The 15,585-nt window shown below is 37.7% G+C and overlaps 1 protein-coding gene across 16 annotated transcripts in view; it reads right to left on the bottom strand.

Annotated features, from left to right (window-relative positions):
- The window catches only part of cast (calpastatin), a 39,000-nt gene that overhangs the window by 18,203 nt on the left and 5,212 nt on the right, over positions 1-15,585 (bottom strand). For 10 of the 16 annotated variants that reach the window (XM_016271197.1, XM_016271206.1, XM_016271199.1 and 7 more), the window contains exon 2: positions 13,530-13,583. The exons of 1 other annotated variant lie outside the window; for it this stretch is intronic. In XM_016271197.1, the coding sequence (XP_016126683.1) occupies positions 13,530-13,583 (54 nt within the window). Of the gene's footprint in view, positions 1-8,165; positions 8,295-13,529; positions 13,584-14,213; positions 14,465-15,585 lie in introns of those variants that run through there. 5 more of the 16 variants (XM_016271200.1, XM_016271204.1, XM_016271211.1 and 2 more) reach the window with 5 other exon arrangements.

The following is a 15,585-nucleotide window of genomic DNA, read 5'->3' as shown; positions in this document are numbered from 1 at the left end:
TTCTGATGAGTTTATTTGGTAGCAAACTCAATTTGCAATCAATTCTGGAACGAGTGCACTTTAGATATGACTGCACACCGCCTCTGGAGCGCGCGAGTACCGAATGGCTTAAAAAAAACGTGCAAATAAATAATACAATTTTCTGACGATGCAACAATGACCCGATTAGGCAAGTGACAATTCTGTCAACTGTCCCGAAATGCGAGTGAAAGTCTTGTATCGCAGCGTGCAGCGGCTCTTGTAGCGCAGACAAGATGCGCCGATGTGAAGCCGTTTGAAGAGAAAGTCAAAGAGAGAAGACGCGTACAGCTGAATCACTCACGCTGTTTTCAAATGACTGATTTGATCAATCTGTGTGGACTGGACTCAGTCTGTAGGTTTGATTATTTACTCATCAAACCTACCTGCTATAGGCCTATTGAATAAATGTGTGAATATCCATCATTTTAAAGTCAAAAGCTGCGGGAATGAGTAAAACTATGCGCAACGAAACGCGAGTGAAAGTCTTGTATCGCAGCGTGCAGCGGCTCTTGTAGCGCAGACAAGATGCGCCGATGTGAAGCCGTTTGAAGAGAAAGTCAAAGAGAGAAGACGCGTACAGCTGAATCACTCACGCTGTTTTCAAATGACTGATTTGATCAATCTGTGTGGACTGGACTCAGTCTGTAGGTTTGATTATTTACTCATTCAAACCTACATGCTATAGGCTATTGAATAAATGTGTGAATATCCATCATTTTAAAGTCAAAAGCTGCGGGAATGAGTAAAACTATGTGCAATCCCGCACCAAAATTCAGGACCTGATTAAACAACTCTATTATACAGAGTTTTGTGAAATAGATTTCAATGACTTTTCTAAAACATTCTGGGTTTATTTATTTTTCCAAAACTTTTCCAGGCCTGGAAATTGGTGTTTTAAAATTCCAGGTTTTTCATGACCGTACCAACCCTGAATATGCATGCTCAGCAATAAAAAAAATTAAAAAGCATTATGGGTAAATTTGTGGGTAAACAGGGCAGGTACGATTTAAAAGGACAATGTGTACAGAACCACTGAAATTAATTTTATGCCGACTCTGTGCACTCAAAACAGAACTAAACAGTCCACAGATCTCAATGTAACAACAACAGATGATCCTCTAAATAATGAGCAATTAAAATCATTTTGCTTTTAAATGTTAGGATTAAAATAGTCTAGGATGGCTTTTGCTGATGTCACTGACACAGACAATGTGCCAACACCCAAAAATAGGCCCAAAGGCACACATGACTCAGACCAGCCTAAATGACGAGCTCACATTGTTATCTCAGTATCATGATGGTCAAAATTCCTAATGGACAATCTAACTACTAATGGATCCCTCACACAACAATGTCTGTGCACATTTAGCAGAACAGTCCAAGTTTGACAACTCCTCCCAGAAACCTCACTGTGTGTTAGCAGGCGTTAGCTAATGTGACAAAAGAAATAGCAACACGGGTTGGGTACAAACTACACAGGTCTTCTTCAACCTGTTTTAGCCTCCGTCCCACTCCCCACTTCTAATTAAACCATCCTGAAGAAGCAAGTTTGGTGGAGTCGCACATTGAATCTGTAGACACAACCTTTTAACATAACAAGACTGGTGATTTGTAAACAGAAGTAAGCTATGATAGCATATTAGCATTGATTCTTTCCAATCATCCCAATAGCTCAAACTCCCTCAACAGCACTACTAAACAGGATAAATCTGCAGTTTATAGGCCATCAGCAGTTACCTCATTGTTTGATTCTAAATCTGAGACATTCTACACAGAACTCCAAAAATGAACTGGACAAAATTATTGGCACCTTTTCAGAATCTACAGAAATAATTGTATTTCAAGCATGTCATGCTCCTTTAATTTGTAATTAAACTCACCTGTAGAAATTCACAGGTGCTGGCAATATAGAAATCACACTTGCAACCAGTTAAAAATGGGGAAAATTTGACTTAACATTTGTGTTGTGTGTCTGTGTGTACCACACGGAGCATGGAGAAAAGAAAGAAGAGTAAAGAATTGTCTGAGGATTTGAGAACCAAAATTGTGGAAAAGCAAGGACAATCTCAAGGCTACAAGTCCATCTCCAGACATTTTAATGTTCCTGTGTCCACTGTGTGCAACATTGTGAAGAAGTTTACAGACCATGTCCAGGGATATTAACTACAGTGCCATGGATGAAAGAGAAAAATTATGAAAGATTACAATTAAGGATTGTTCAAAGAGTAGATAAAGAACCTCTGTCAACTTCCAAACAAATTCACGCTGACCTGCATCCGTTGCCATCTGAATGAAAAGGGACAATATGGTAAGAGACCCAGAAGGACCCCACTGCTGACAGAGTAACATAAAAAAAAGCCAGGTTGGAGTTTGCCAAAACATACCTGAGGAAGCCAAAATCCTTCTGGGAGAATGTCCTGTGGACAGATGAGACTAAAATATAGCTTTTTTTGGTAAAGCACATCATTCTACTGTCTTCAGAAAACAGAAGGAGACCTTCAAAAGAAAAGAACACTGTCCTTACAGTCAAACATGGTGGAGGTTCACTGATATTTTGGGGTTGCTTTGCTGCCTTAGACATTGGATGTCTTGACTGGGTGCTTGGCATTACGAAATCTGAAGACTACCAAAGAATTCTGGGGCACAATGTAGGGCCCAGTGTCAGAAAGCTGGGTCTCCGTCAGAGGTCATGGGTCTTATAGCAGGACAATGACTCAAAGTTTGTTTCAAAAAGCACCCAAAAATGGCTTAAGGGTTTAATGGTCAAAGCACTGGAGAGTTCTGAAGTGGCCAGCAATGAGTCCAGATCTAAATCTCATAGAGCACCTGTGGAGAGATCTCAAAACACCAGTTGGGAGACGAAACCCTTCAAATCTTTAAGACCTGGGGCAGTTGGCAAAAGAAGAGTGGTCCAAAATTCCAGTAGAGAGCTGTACACTTACTGATGGTTACAGTATTAGCTGCATGTATATACAGTTGTGTGAAAAAGTGTTGGCCCCCTTCCTGATTTCTTATTTTTCTGCATGTTTGTCACACTTTAATGTTTCAGATCAAACAAATTTAAATATTAGTAAAAGATAACACAAGTGAACACAACATGCAGTTTTTAAATGAAGGTTTTTATTATTAAGGGAAAACAAAATCCAAAACTAAGTCAAAGTCTTCATTTTATTTTTCTTCAGCCATTCAGAGGTGGACTTGCTGGTGTGTTTTGGATCATTGTCCTGCTGCAGAACCCAAGTTCGCTTCAACTTGAGGTCACGAACAGATGGCCAGATATTCTCCTTCCAGGAAGGGGGCCAACACCTTTTCACACCACTGTACATACACACACACATCATTATATATATATGACAAGATCTTTTAATAGATATTATAAGACCTTATAATGGATTTATAATGGATATAAAGTCTATTAGATCTTATTATATTATATTATCTAATATAACTCAAAGTAAAAACATAAGATGCAGGGGAAGTAGAGCAAGACAGGAAATTGGAGGGAGAAGTTGACGACAAAAGACGGTCTTGAAATTGCGTCTCCAGGAACAAAACAGTTGTGTCATTAGTATTTACATATATCACAACCATCATGCCCAAAAACATAATTACTATGGTTTTTCTGTGGTACTGTATATTTTTATGGTAATACCGTAGAACATTTTGCACAGCTTAAATGCATGTACAATCTCACATAAAGCTTTCATCCAAGTGACAAAGATCACACATCGGTGACAGCAAAATCAGTCACAGTGGGTGCAGCTGGGCGGAGATTTTGACATTTACAATGCGCTTATCACAATACACACCAAACTCCAACATACAACCAACATCTGTAGTTGTTGTCATGCGAATCCTGGAATGCAGTTGCATTCCACAAAGCCACTTTTGAGGCAGGGGACCTTTGAACGAAACCAAATAAGGGAAACAGAAAAGAACCATTGACCAAACGCAACAGTGCTTGAGTTCAGTATCCAGTCCTGACAGAACAACAAAAACAACCAAGTCAGATTTCTTTACCGTCCATCTGTTTAAAGTCAACACGAGTTGTCATTTCAACCCATTTTACTTCTATAATATGATGCATCGCTAAAATAAATAGGAAATACTTGGGAAAGTGTTTTTAGAGATCGCTTGATTTGAGAATATGAAGCAGACTTCAGCAGGACAAGTAACAGTGAGTGACTAAACAGGAGAGTTGCATAGCAACCCTTATCTGTTAATAAATGAGTCTGTCATCAGAGTCCCACCCAGACACAGAGTTCAAGAGGTGACAGTGATGAAATCTAAGAATGAATCTCAGAAGGCCAGAGAGTCTATGTATGTGGAATTCAAGTTCTGCAGGCTCAGAACTGACAATCGGAATAGAAAGCATTCAAAAACAAACCAGGCTCTGTAAACGCTCTACAGAACTTGGAGGTCACTCTATTAAAACACTACTCTGTTTGTTTGAGCGGTATAGCTGGAGAAAGCTATCTGTTAGCATTCCCATTCATCTCAATGGCAATTAAAACATGATTTCCATGATAATTGCGGTGCTGTAAGTCAGAGCCTGTAGCACTAATTATAGAATTTATCAGAGACCCCATGAAAGTGCAGTTTTTTGTCTTGTGATGACGTGTTTGAAACCGTTTGGGTGGGACATATCAAATGGCTTGTCCCATTTTAGCCAATAGTCTGTACTTCATATCACAAGATCAATATTTTTGTCAGTTTTCCCAGAAAAGAAAGCCTGTAAATTCTAAACACTGTAAATTTTAAAAGTTAATTTTGTCATATTTTAGGAGAAAACTAACATACAGAAAGTTTTAAAGCTAATGCTCCATGTCTGATGCTAAAAGCCACACACAACTCCCATTTTGATTTCATGTGGTCTTTTATATTCAGGTAGTGCATTTGCTTTCACTCACGGCTTTCCATTTGTGGTCTGGGTGGCCATAAAAGTTGGAAACTTTCACTGGCTGAAGATACACAGCCCCAGAAGTACACAAAAGACGTTTATTGTCATAATAGCACAACCATTGAACTAGAGCTGGGTACTGCTTCTGGTGATTAGTAGTAAATCTCTAGCATGTGCTTTCAGATGGAGCGGCATTTACTACACGGAGCTGTAGATCACTGACAAGCTACACAAAATCGTGTTCAAAATCGCAGGCGATTCATTGCCGATTTTGAACGCGATTTTGTGTAGCTTGTCAGTGAACTACGGCTCTGTGTAGTAAATGCCGCTCCATCTGAAAGCACATGCTGGAGATTTACTACTAATCACCAGAAGCAGCTATACTGACGAGATGCGCATGAAAATCGCATTCAATTTTTTGCCCAGCCCTACTTTGAACAGATGGCAAGAAAGCAAGTACACACATGCATGCATATACAAGCACGTTAACATATGAACACATTTGATTCACAGTTCTTGTTTTTGAACACACAAGGTGTGACACTAATGAAGAAATAACCTCCAGGTGTGATATGGTTGAGTCAGCACACATTATGATGCACAGCATGTGCTCATAACTAAAAAATAAACAAATAAATACAAATTTCCAAATAAAATAAAGCCTTGTGACGTCTTTACTCTTTCAGGCGATTAGACAAACACACCCCAAAAAGCAGTCAATAATTTTAAAACACCAAATCTGGCAACATCGCTCTACCTAGCTCTCTTTCAGGTTCACACACACATCATCTAAAAAGTCTAAGTATAACGACTTTGAAAGGGGCTGAAGGTACTCCTGGGGTCCTGTGCAGCAATGTGTCTAGATTTAGTAGTTTGTTCTCCATGTGGTTTTTTAACTGAGTTTCTGTCCAAGAGTCAGGCATCTGAATTCAGTTTACTGTCTGTCACTCAAGAATAAAGCATAAACAAGTTCCAAAAACAGGTTCTGTTCCAAAATCTAGTTAGATGCCTTTTTGTCTACTGCCTGCTACTTAGGAAGCAATGTGCTACAGAAATAGCATCACAGAGACTTGACATTAGCATGCTGCATATACAAAAAATACATAATTAGATAACTATTTTTATTTTATTTCTTTCAATCAATCATCATGATGAACTTAGTTAAGGTTTGCTAATTCTCCACAAATGACAGTACACACGCCAATGCCTTAGAATTTGGGCAAAACTGTCAGCATAATGACATCTAACTCAATTATGATGCCATAAAATGTTGCATAGGGAGGTTAACTCTCTAGGATTTGCAACAGAGCTTTGGTGAATGGTTAAAAAAAATAGAGCTCTTGTACAACTCATGTATGACATCATGCTTGCACAATGATTAGCAAATGAACACAATGTTTTTAATTCAGTCTCTGATCATGTTCAGAACATGTGGGAATCTCCTATATGGACTCGAGTGCATTCTACCATGCCAGATGTTTAACCTCTACAAGACAGACACAAACACATGTTTGCATTCAAGATGAGGCTCTTGCATTCAGACAGTGTTCTGTATTAAGTCAACAGCTGAGAAACCTAACAGCCCATCTCTGAGACAACCTGGGGTACAAAAAATACCATCACATGCTTTAAATACCCAATATTAGCTGCTGAATCTGCAAAGACACACACATATATACAGAAATAGAAATAGTTGTGTGTGCTATTGGAGTGTGCTGTTGGAACCATGTTCCAGATCAATACTGCGTCACTAACGGAGTGCACAAACCACTGTAGATCAATAAACTCTACACTGTTACAATTCACTTGACAACAGAATTCATGCTTACAATACCCCAACACAGAGTGTTGCAACTGTATTTTTTAAGGCTACCCTTATTTTGAGATTTTCTATTCATAATAACCACTAAATTGCAGATATTAAAGTTCTATACTATTTTGTCCGAATAAATTGAAGACAAAACATTAAAAATTATAAATCAATTATAAATCAATATAATTATAAATCAAGAATTCTAAATGCTACAAGTAAATTGAGATTTACATTACATTTAACCATGGCATTAAATTAATAGTGTTTTTAAAGATTGATTTTCAGTGAGCATTGGATGGATGTACATATATAGCTTCTGTAAGGCTCAAATTAGTATGACATCTTTCAAAAACAAATTTCAATATCGTTATTAAATTCTGGCCTGTCCTTCTGAATTGATCATTATATATTCAATATTAGTTTGTAAGTCTCTATTATTATTATTATTAACACCATTACTGTAAGCCATGAATCACTCACAATTATGCTCAAAATATGTTCTGGCATATAAATGATTAAAATCAATCAAAATAATTTTGTTTTTATTATAGTTCTTTAATATCAGTCGATATGACAGCGAATATTATGACAAATTAAAATAAGTAAACTTCTGAGTAGTCAACAAATGCACGATTAAATAACTTATCTCACTAGGATTTTTTTGTTAAATATTAAAACATCTGTACATAAATGTACAATGCACATTCTTACATTCACAGTGAAAGTGAGCAAGTACCATCCTTCGGGCCATTAACGTCAGTAGCTGATGCTGAACCAGGCTGGCATGTTGTGCTGTGGGAATGTGCAGTACATGGATAGCAGCCCACTGGACAACATCAGCCACATAGAGAGCTCTGCTCATGCTCAAAATGACAGCTACTTTTCACCTATCCTTTTAAAAAAAAAACTTTTGTTGAACGGAAGTTTCCATGGATGTTAAAGGTTCTTCGTGGAACCATAGATGCCAATAAAGAACCTTTATTTTTAAGAGTGCATAATCATTTATAGTCTAATGAATCACAGCGCACTTTTAAGGAGCACACCCAGAAACGCTATCAACAAACAATTACTGCACATTGCAACACCTGGATTTGACATAATATTGCCATTAAAACAGATAACAGAGACTGAAAAGTCCTTGGCAGAGCTGCAGCTTTAAGTGCTAAAAGTCCCTATAGTTAGACTTTTTGTAAAACATTTCCCAGCATTCCTCAGACATTCCAGTAATCCTCCTCCCTCGGACGGTTGCTGTGGGACCAAAGCCAAGACCTCCTGACCAGCACACAGAACAAAAACTCAGGCTCACATTTAAAATCCTCCCACTGTCAAGTCAGTCACTGCACCTCAAACACACTTGTACAATATTAAACAAACCCATCCATGCACGGTACTCTCTAAGACCTCAATACAATTAGATCCAGTAAGCGACACCTGTTGCTCTTCAGCGACGTCCTGTAGGGCCGGTTGGTCCCGCGTGCCGCGGATCCAGCTGAAATTCTGGCCCATGTCTACTGGTGCTGAGTGTGTGACGCCGTCTCTGTGGCTCTGCTGTGTCTGCTGTCTGAGCTACAGCATGTTCCAGGCACAGGGAGCGGGAGGAGGGGCCGGGGGAGTGGTTAGGGCCAAAGGGGTGGGGCTATGGCACACACTGGAGGTGGAATCAAATAGAGGGAAGGAAGGAGGAATGGCTAAATACAGAAGCACGTGGAATTAATACCACCTGACCGAGACGTCTAACATTTTTAAAGAAGCGATAGCCAGGGTGTATGTTAATGTTCACATGGTATGATCCAAAGGTAAAAGTTTATGGTTATTTTTATGGTGCATTTGAAAGCCATGCATACAGACACTACAATTCTTGAACCAACAAAAAGTACAAACTAATTGAAACAGATTTACGGTAACTTATAATTCATAATGGCAAGGACTATTTGACAAAAGGTGATTGTAGTGAAAAAAAGTGAACTTCCCGTGCTTTATTAGTGCATCTGTTGCCAAATGAGAGTTGCACCAAAGAGAGAATTCTGAGAATCTTTTCATGTAATCTCAAGTCGTTTCAAACCTGTATGACTTACTTTCTTCTGTGAACAACAAAAGATGATATTTTGAATAACGCTGGTAACCAAACTATTTTAAACACAATGGAAGCCATTGGGAGCCATTCTTCAAAATATCTTCTTTTGTGTTGAACAGATGAAAGTCAAACAGGTTTGAAAGGGCATGAGGGAAAGTAAATGGCAGAAATTTATTTTTGGGTGAACTATCCATTTAAAGCATTAAAGCCAAAGAAATCTGTTAAAACACTCCTAATCAGCATGTGTACCCAGCAGGAAGTCACATGTCAAGAGTAGGAAGCATGATATCTTCCCATTGAGCATCTAGCCAGAGTTAAATTTTGAGAGTTAGAATCAGGGACTTGCACTTACGAAACACGGTGCACTGTCTCCACCCCAAATGCTGAGAACAAAGTAAGCCTGTTGAGTGAGACAGGCTTGGGTGTGAACATCCACAATTTTCAACTGACATCTCATCAGATGTGGACATGCAGTTATGCGTGTTAGACAACTGAAGACAGCCAGTCGAGCATTGCAATGAGCATTTTTTTAGACCATGAGAAATCAGCTTACCTACAAACTCTACCTGGAGCTAATTCATCGCCTGAAAGTAATTACATAATCTTTCAGAAACTTGTGCAATCAAGTAGTCTTCACATAAAAGTAGACTTAATTCAGATCAGAAGTTACAATGGTGATGCAAAAGTCATAAAAATGAAAAAATTGTTATTTTCAATTAATAATTTCAATTTAATTGACTAAAATATTGACTATTCTAGTAGCTTTTTTTTGTTAGATTGGGCAGGGGTTTTTTTTCAGTTCCCAACTTGACAGGTAACATTGTATACATTGGGATGAGGCTGGTATAAAACAAGGCTAATTTTGCATGTTGCTTAAATGAAAGAAACCAATTCTAATCTTCTATATTCTGTGTTACATTATATGATCTAAGAATAATTTCATGAGTACACTGTAAGAAACGACCGTGAATTTAATGGTAAAAGACTGTAAAAATGCTACAGTAAAAACCTGTTAAATAGTTAACGGTAAATTCCCCTACTCTATACGGTGAAAAACTGTATTGTACATTACATGTATTGGACATTAATTTTACGGTAGTATACCATTTTTGGAAGTGAAAAAGACTGTATAATTTACAGTGAATAACCGTAAATTGACATTCCCAGAATTCCCTGCGTTACATTTCAAATTTGATGTTTTTTTGTTGAAATAACTATGTTTCTTCTTAGTTTTTTCTTATCAGTTTTGTATATTAGGGTTGTGTGTTACACCTAATGTTATTAAATGAATGTTTATTGCATTATTTCAGTTTCATGTGTGTTACCATGATGGTGTTTGGTGTTTGTGTGAATGACGCTGTGCACCTTCTATATATGTTATTAATTAAAAGCTGCTTGTGATGGGCTTTGGTTCATCGTGTGACTTTCTCATCTGCATTTAGTGGTTATCAGTGTATTACAAAGGTTCAAAACAGATTTCAGTACTTCAGTAGGTTGGTATATTAACATTATATCAGTTAATGAAATTATGGTATTTAACTGTAAATTTAAGTTAAAACCGTAAAACCTAAAACGTTGCTACTGTATTTTTTACGGTAAAATTCCGGCAACCACAGCTGCCGTTTTTTTACCATAAATGTTACAGATTTTTTTTACAGTGTATGAAATATCTTCTTTTGCAAAGTAGTATATTTACAACCTTATGACTTAATTTTAGGAGATATCAAACCACTCAACTCTCGAAGTCACCACCTGACTGGAAATGTTGACTTGCATTCCTGAGGGCTTCATTTCGAAATATGAAGCCTTAATCAACAGCAGCACACTGAAACACACTTCGCATCAATCCTCATGATGTCGATTGAAAAAGAAGCCCAAAGGAACCTGACATTATACATGCCATGACTAATTATTTCCAGAGCGCTACTTAGAAAAAACACAAACACTGCAATTAGATAACAGTCACAGTCAAACGGGGGGGATTTCTGAAGGATCATGTGAGTAATGATGCTGAAAATTCAGCTTTGACATCAGGAATAAATGACATTTAAAATGTATTCAAACAGAAAACAGTTATTTTAAATTGTAATAATATTAATAATATAATAATTAGGGTTGGGTACCGAAACCCGGTACCAATATGGCACCGTTACCCATGTAACAGGTATGTACTAGAACCGAATCCGAATGCAGATTTCGGCGCCATGCCCGAGTGATCGATTGAAATATTTGTCCTCTGGTTCTCCGAAACAGACATACGAAGCATCATCACCGGCCCCGCACGTGAAAAATAATTTCCCGACTGAGAAAATGCACGTGAACTCAAGTCGGAAAGCTCTAATAATACAAATCGTGAGTGTCCATGTTGTTTTCACATTTCAACTGAAAGCACAACTCGGGAAATGAGAGCATCCGAGGAGCGCGGGAATGCAGTAATTACACTTGCTCTGATGGCAGCAGGTAGCCTTCCGTTAACTAAGCTAAACATGCTTAAATTAAAATGCCTAAAGCTAAACTTCCCTTGTATTCACATTTCTAAACTTGTTGTCCAACAAAAGAGAACATTATAACCTTCTTACTCCACAACACCAGTCAAATGCTTCCTTTTGGGATCTGATGTGGCTTCTTGTCACAGAATGAGGCAGAAAATATGTTCCATAGGCTACTTTAAAAAGAATACATCGATTAGCAATGGATTATAAATATACTTAATTATTATGAAAATACCAGAGATGGCTTGAATAACACAGATAAACTATACTGTCGCAGTCGAGTGTTTATTGTCTTTGTTTTATCATTCAAAATGTTTATATGTTCTGGTTACAGCTACAACAGTGATGCCATATTAGGGATTTCCTGGAGGGTCATGAGTTCTGCTATTTCTGTGACTGGATATGTGGATTTTCTGTGTGATATGGCACCCTCTGGCATCCAGTATGAATGAAACAGACATCATGCGTTTATAGTGCTAATGGCCAATCCATAATTTTTGGTGGAATTTTTATTTATTTTTTAATAAGTATCGGTACAGGCCCCGGAACCGTTTTAAAAGTATCGATTTGGCACCGGTATCGGAAAAAACCCAAACGATACCCAACCCTAATAATAATATTAATTGTAATAATATAATATCAATGTACTGTATAAGCAAAATGGGAGAAGACCAATAAGAGAAAACTACAAATCAAAAGTCAGGATCTCCACACTTGAGTAATTCAATACATAAAAGGAACAAGTGAAGCTCGACCCCTCGCAGAAGAACATCCTGTGTTTGTGCTCGCTCTCACACACACACACACACACACCCATATATCTTCCTGTATCTATCAGAAGCATTAACCCCTGAAGGCAGAAGACAACTAATTAACAATAATGGATTAAGCTGTTAAAAAAATCTCTGAAGCACAGACATGTATATGCATTCGATTATCTGGCATGCATAATTGCAGACAAACCTGAGTGTTTTGTCTGCGAGCTCACAGAGCAAGTCAAACCAGCTGTGTTATCTTGAGAATCATTCAGCGATACATGTTTTTAGCTTTCTTAATTTATCCTCCTAAAATGTCTCTACATTCAAAATATACTAGCTAACATTATGCATAGGTATTGCCAGGCCAGTGCCTGGTGTTTTTTTCACTGTAACTGGAGCACCTGATGAAGTGGAGTTTCAGTATATATACACACATATATATATATATATATATATATATATATATATATATATATATATATATATAGTAACAAAATGTCCCTGAGAACATTCAATGACACGGTCATGGGACACTGAAACATTGCAGGGACCTTCTAGCAAACATGTGCATTCCTAGCTATACAAAATCAATATATTCAATGCACTGCACATTCATAAATGCATTCCCTTACTGTCTCTCCAGACACAGCTCTCTGAAGTAGATGGAAAATTGTATCATAAAGGAATGTTGTTTTACATTTTATGGGCTGGATGTGCAAATATGGCAGAGCTGGGTAATAAAACATTCATGGCTTTGAAGAATTACAGTTCATATCGGTGACACTAGACTGATTGGGGGCAATAATTCAGCTAAATCGCAGGGCTGTGACTGGCAAGGACTTTTATGGTCCACAAGAGGGTGTCAATGCTCCATGAGAAAGTAAAGCCTGAAACTTGTATTCTTTATGAATTAATTATGCAAGTTTCTAAAACGTAGGCATTACACATATTGTTTTACCAATTTGCAGCAATTTGAATTAATTTCGATTAACTTTCCAGTCACTCGTGTTAACTGGATACCAAACTTTGTTATTATTATTTTAAAAGATGTCATAGACAACACATTCACAAAGCGCAATTTCAAGCAATTTTTAATATTTTACAGATGAAGATACCTATAAAAAAAAATTACTATAGAAATTAACCAGATTTTGTTGATTTGCATGACTTTCCGTGCCTAGAAATCAAATCACACTTTTAAAAATATAATATTTCCATGTTTGCCATGACCGTGGGAACCCTGTATACTCAGAAGAAAAGGTACAAAACTGTAATTGGAGTTGTACCCTTTCAAAAGATAATATTATGCACACTTTAGGCACAAGTATGTCCTAATATAGCATTTAGGAATAAACATAGTACAAAGATGTACCTTTTCCCCAGCTTTGTACCTTTTTTCCCCTGAGAGTGTAGCATATTTGAATTCTATACTGAATGATAATTTCTAAAGAAACTGTCACGTCTATCTTACCTGGAACCTTGAGGTCTGAGGAACATGGGGTTTATGTAATGAAGTGTCACCTTTCTACAAAGAAATCGAGACAGAAACAAAGAAAAGTGACTTTTTGCAATTTACAACAACCTAAGGGTTCAACATGTTACTATGCCCAAAACGATGGCTAAACGGTCTACCCGAGGAATATATAACACTGCAAGCCTAAAGCAAGAAACTACTCTATTTTTTTTTTTTACTTTATCTAGTCTCCATTTCAGTAGGTTCTCGCTGATTTTTAGATTAGAAGACTTTCGAATATAAAATGTAATTATTCTTTTAGGATGACACTTTGATGTTACGCTGCACTTAGGGTTATCTTCATAGCGCATAAACCTATGGCATTCTTTAAATTCTTTGAACTACTTTCAGATTTCACAACTGGAAAGCGACTCCAGTATCCGGCACAACACTTGAAGAAACTTTACAAACCATGCAAACGCATTAAAACCTAATTTCACTACACTAAATCCGACTACGCCCAACTTCTAATATTAACCTATACCTGTTTTTTTAATAACTGATCCGTGTGTACAAGTACAAAGATCGACCTAATCCTGAAGTGTTTACATTTGTCAACTCTTTAAATCCTTTGATCACTTCGACTTGTTTTATATTAGAAGTTAATCGTTTTCTGTGCAGTTCCGATCATGATCTACTTACGATGCTTGACCAATACGCAGCGTACGCCATGGCGGAGGACGAGTCGTTTGAAGGTTAGAAGTTTGCTAAACTATTCCTCGAGTTCCGTTCGCCAGCTTCTTTCATTCAAGTGAGACGTGCTGCTGTGGCGTTCTCATAAAGCCACTCCCGTGAGTGAGCGTGGGTACCAGAACACTACAGATAATTGCTGCAAATAAATGACGGGGGCGGTTTATCTTGGTTTCAAGATGTGGTGAAATCGTTTGCATTACGTCGCAATGTGAAAGTTGCTGCTTCATTTGCATTACGCATTAAAAAAACCCATGAAGAGCGGCTTGAAGAGTCCTTGTCTGTCTAACAACACAAGCATTCCTTTGTAGTGATTGCCCAACACTGTGGTTAGGGGATGTTTCTGTTCCTCTGTGCAGGTACTTTATTTGCAAAATTCTGAAAGTTTTATTTTTAGTGGCATTTCTTAACTTTTTTTTTTAAAGGGGTCATATGATGCTTTTTTAAATTTCATTATTTGGTGTATTTGGGGTAACAGAATATGTTGACATGCTTTAATGTTCAAAAAACACATTATTTTTCAAATACTGTACATTATTGTAGGTCCTCTATGCCCCGCCTCTCTCAAACGCTTCGTTTTCTACAAAGTCCCTCCTTCCGACAAGCGCAGCCTGCTCTGATTGGCCAGCTGACCCAGTGCATTGTGATTGGCCGAACACCGCAAGCACTCGTCGGAAATGTAACGCCCCTTACCATAATCGCGAGCTTCATCTTTCAAAATAAATGTAAAGACAGAGCCCGAAAGGGGAACAGAGTCGCGTGACAGACACAGTGATGAAGCTGGTATGTGTTTGCAGTACACAAGCCACGGTTAAGACAGCTGACTCCACAGTGATGTGACGCTCTCTCTCTCGCTCTCTCTCTCACACACACACACACGATGCGCAAAACTCCACATTTGAACAGTCAATAGCAAATACTTAAACTAATAACAAAACAGTAGCTGATTCAGAAGCGCCAGATTGTCATAGCAAAGTCAGAATGACCTCCTCTCCTAGGTTCATGAAACGGTCGTCCAGAAAATGCATTGCTGTTCTGTTGTAAGTCATCTTAAAGATTCCTAAATGCATCTACTTCCGGAAGGCCAAATAAAGTGCTTTTGCTTTCGCCTAGAAACACACACTGTCTCCCTGACATGGCTGCTTCAACACTAACTTTATTTACCAGTGATTTTGTTAATTTAACAACAAAACAAAAACATAATGCGAACAATATACAATCAGAGGACAGAAGGACAGAGTTATTTCACAATAAACAAACTGAAATTGTAGCCTACATAGTTTGTGCAATTACAGTTATTTAAATTGAACGTTGAAAGATAATA

This window comes from Sinocyclocheilus grahami, unplaced genomic scaffold, assembly GCF_001515645.1.
Source record: "Sinocyclocheilus grahami isolate Dianchi unplaced genomic scaffold, SAMN03320097.WGS_v1.1 scaffold61.1, whole genome shotgun sequence".
Classification (NCBI taxonomy): Eukaryota; Metazoa; Chordata; class Actinopteri; order Cypriniformes; family Cyprinidae; genus Sinocyclocheilus; species Sinocyclocheilus grahami.
The sequence above is the reverse complement of the archived record's forward strand: the minus strand, read 5'-3'. Positions and strand labels throughout refer to the sequence as shown.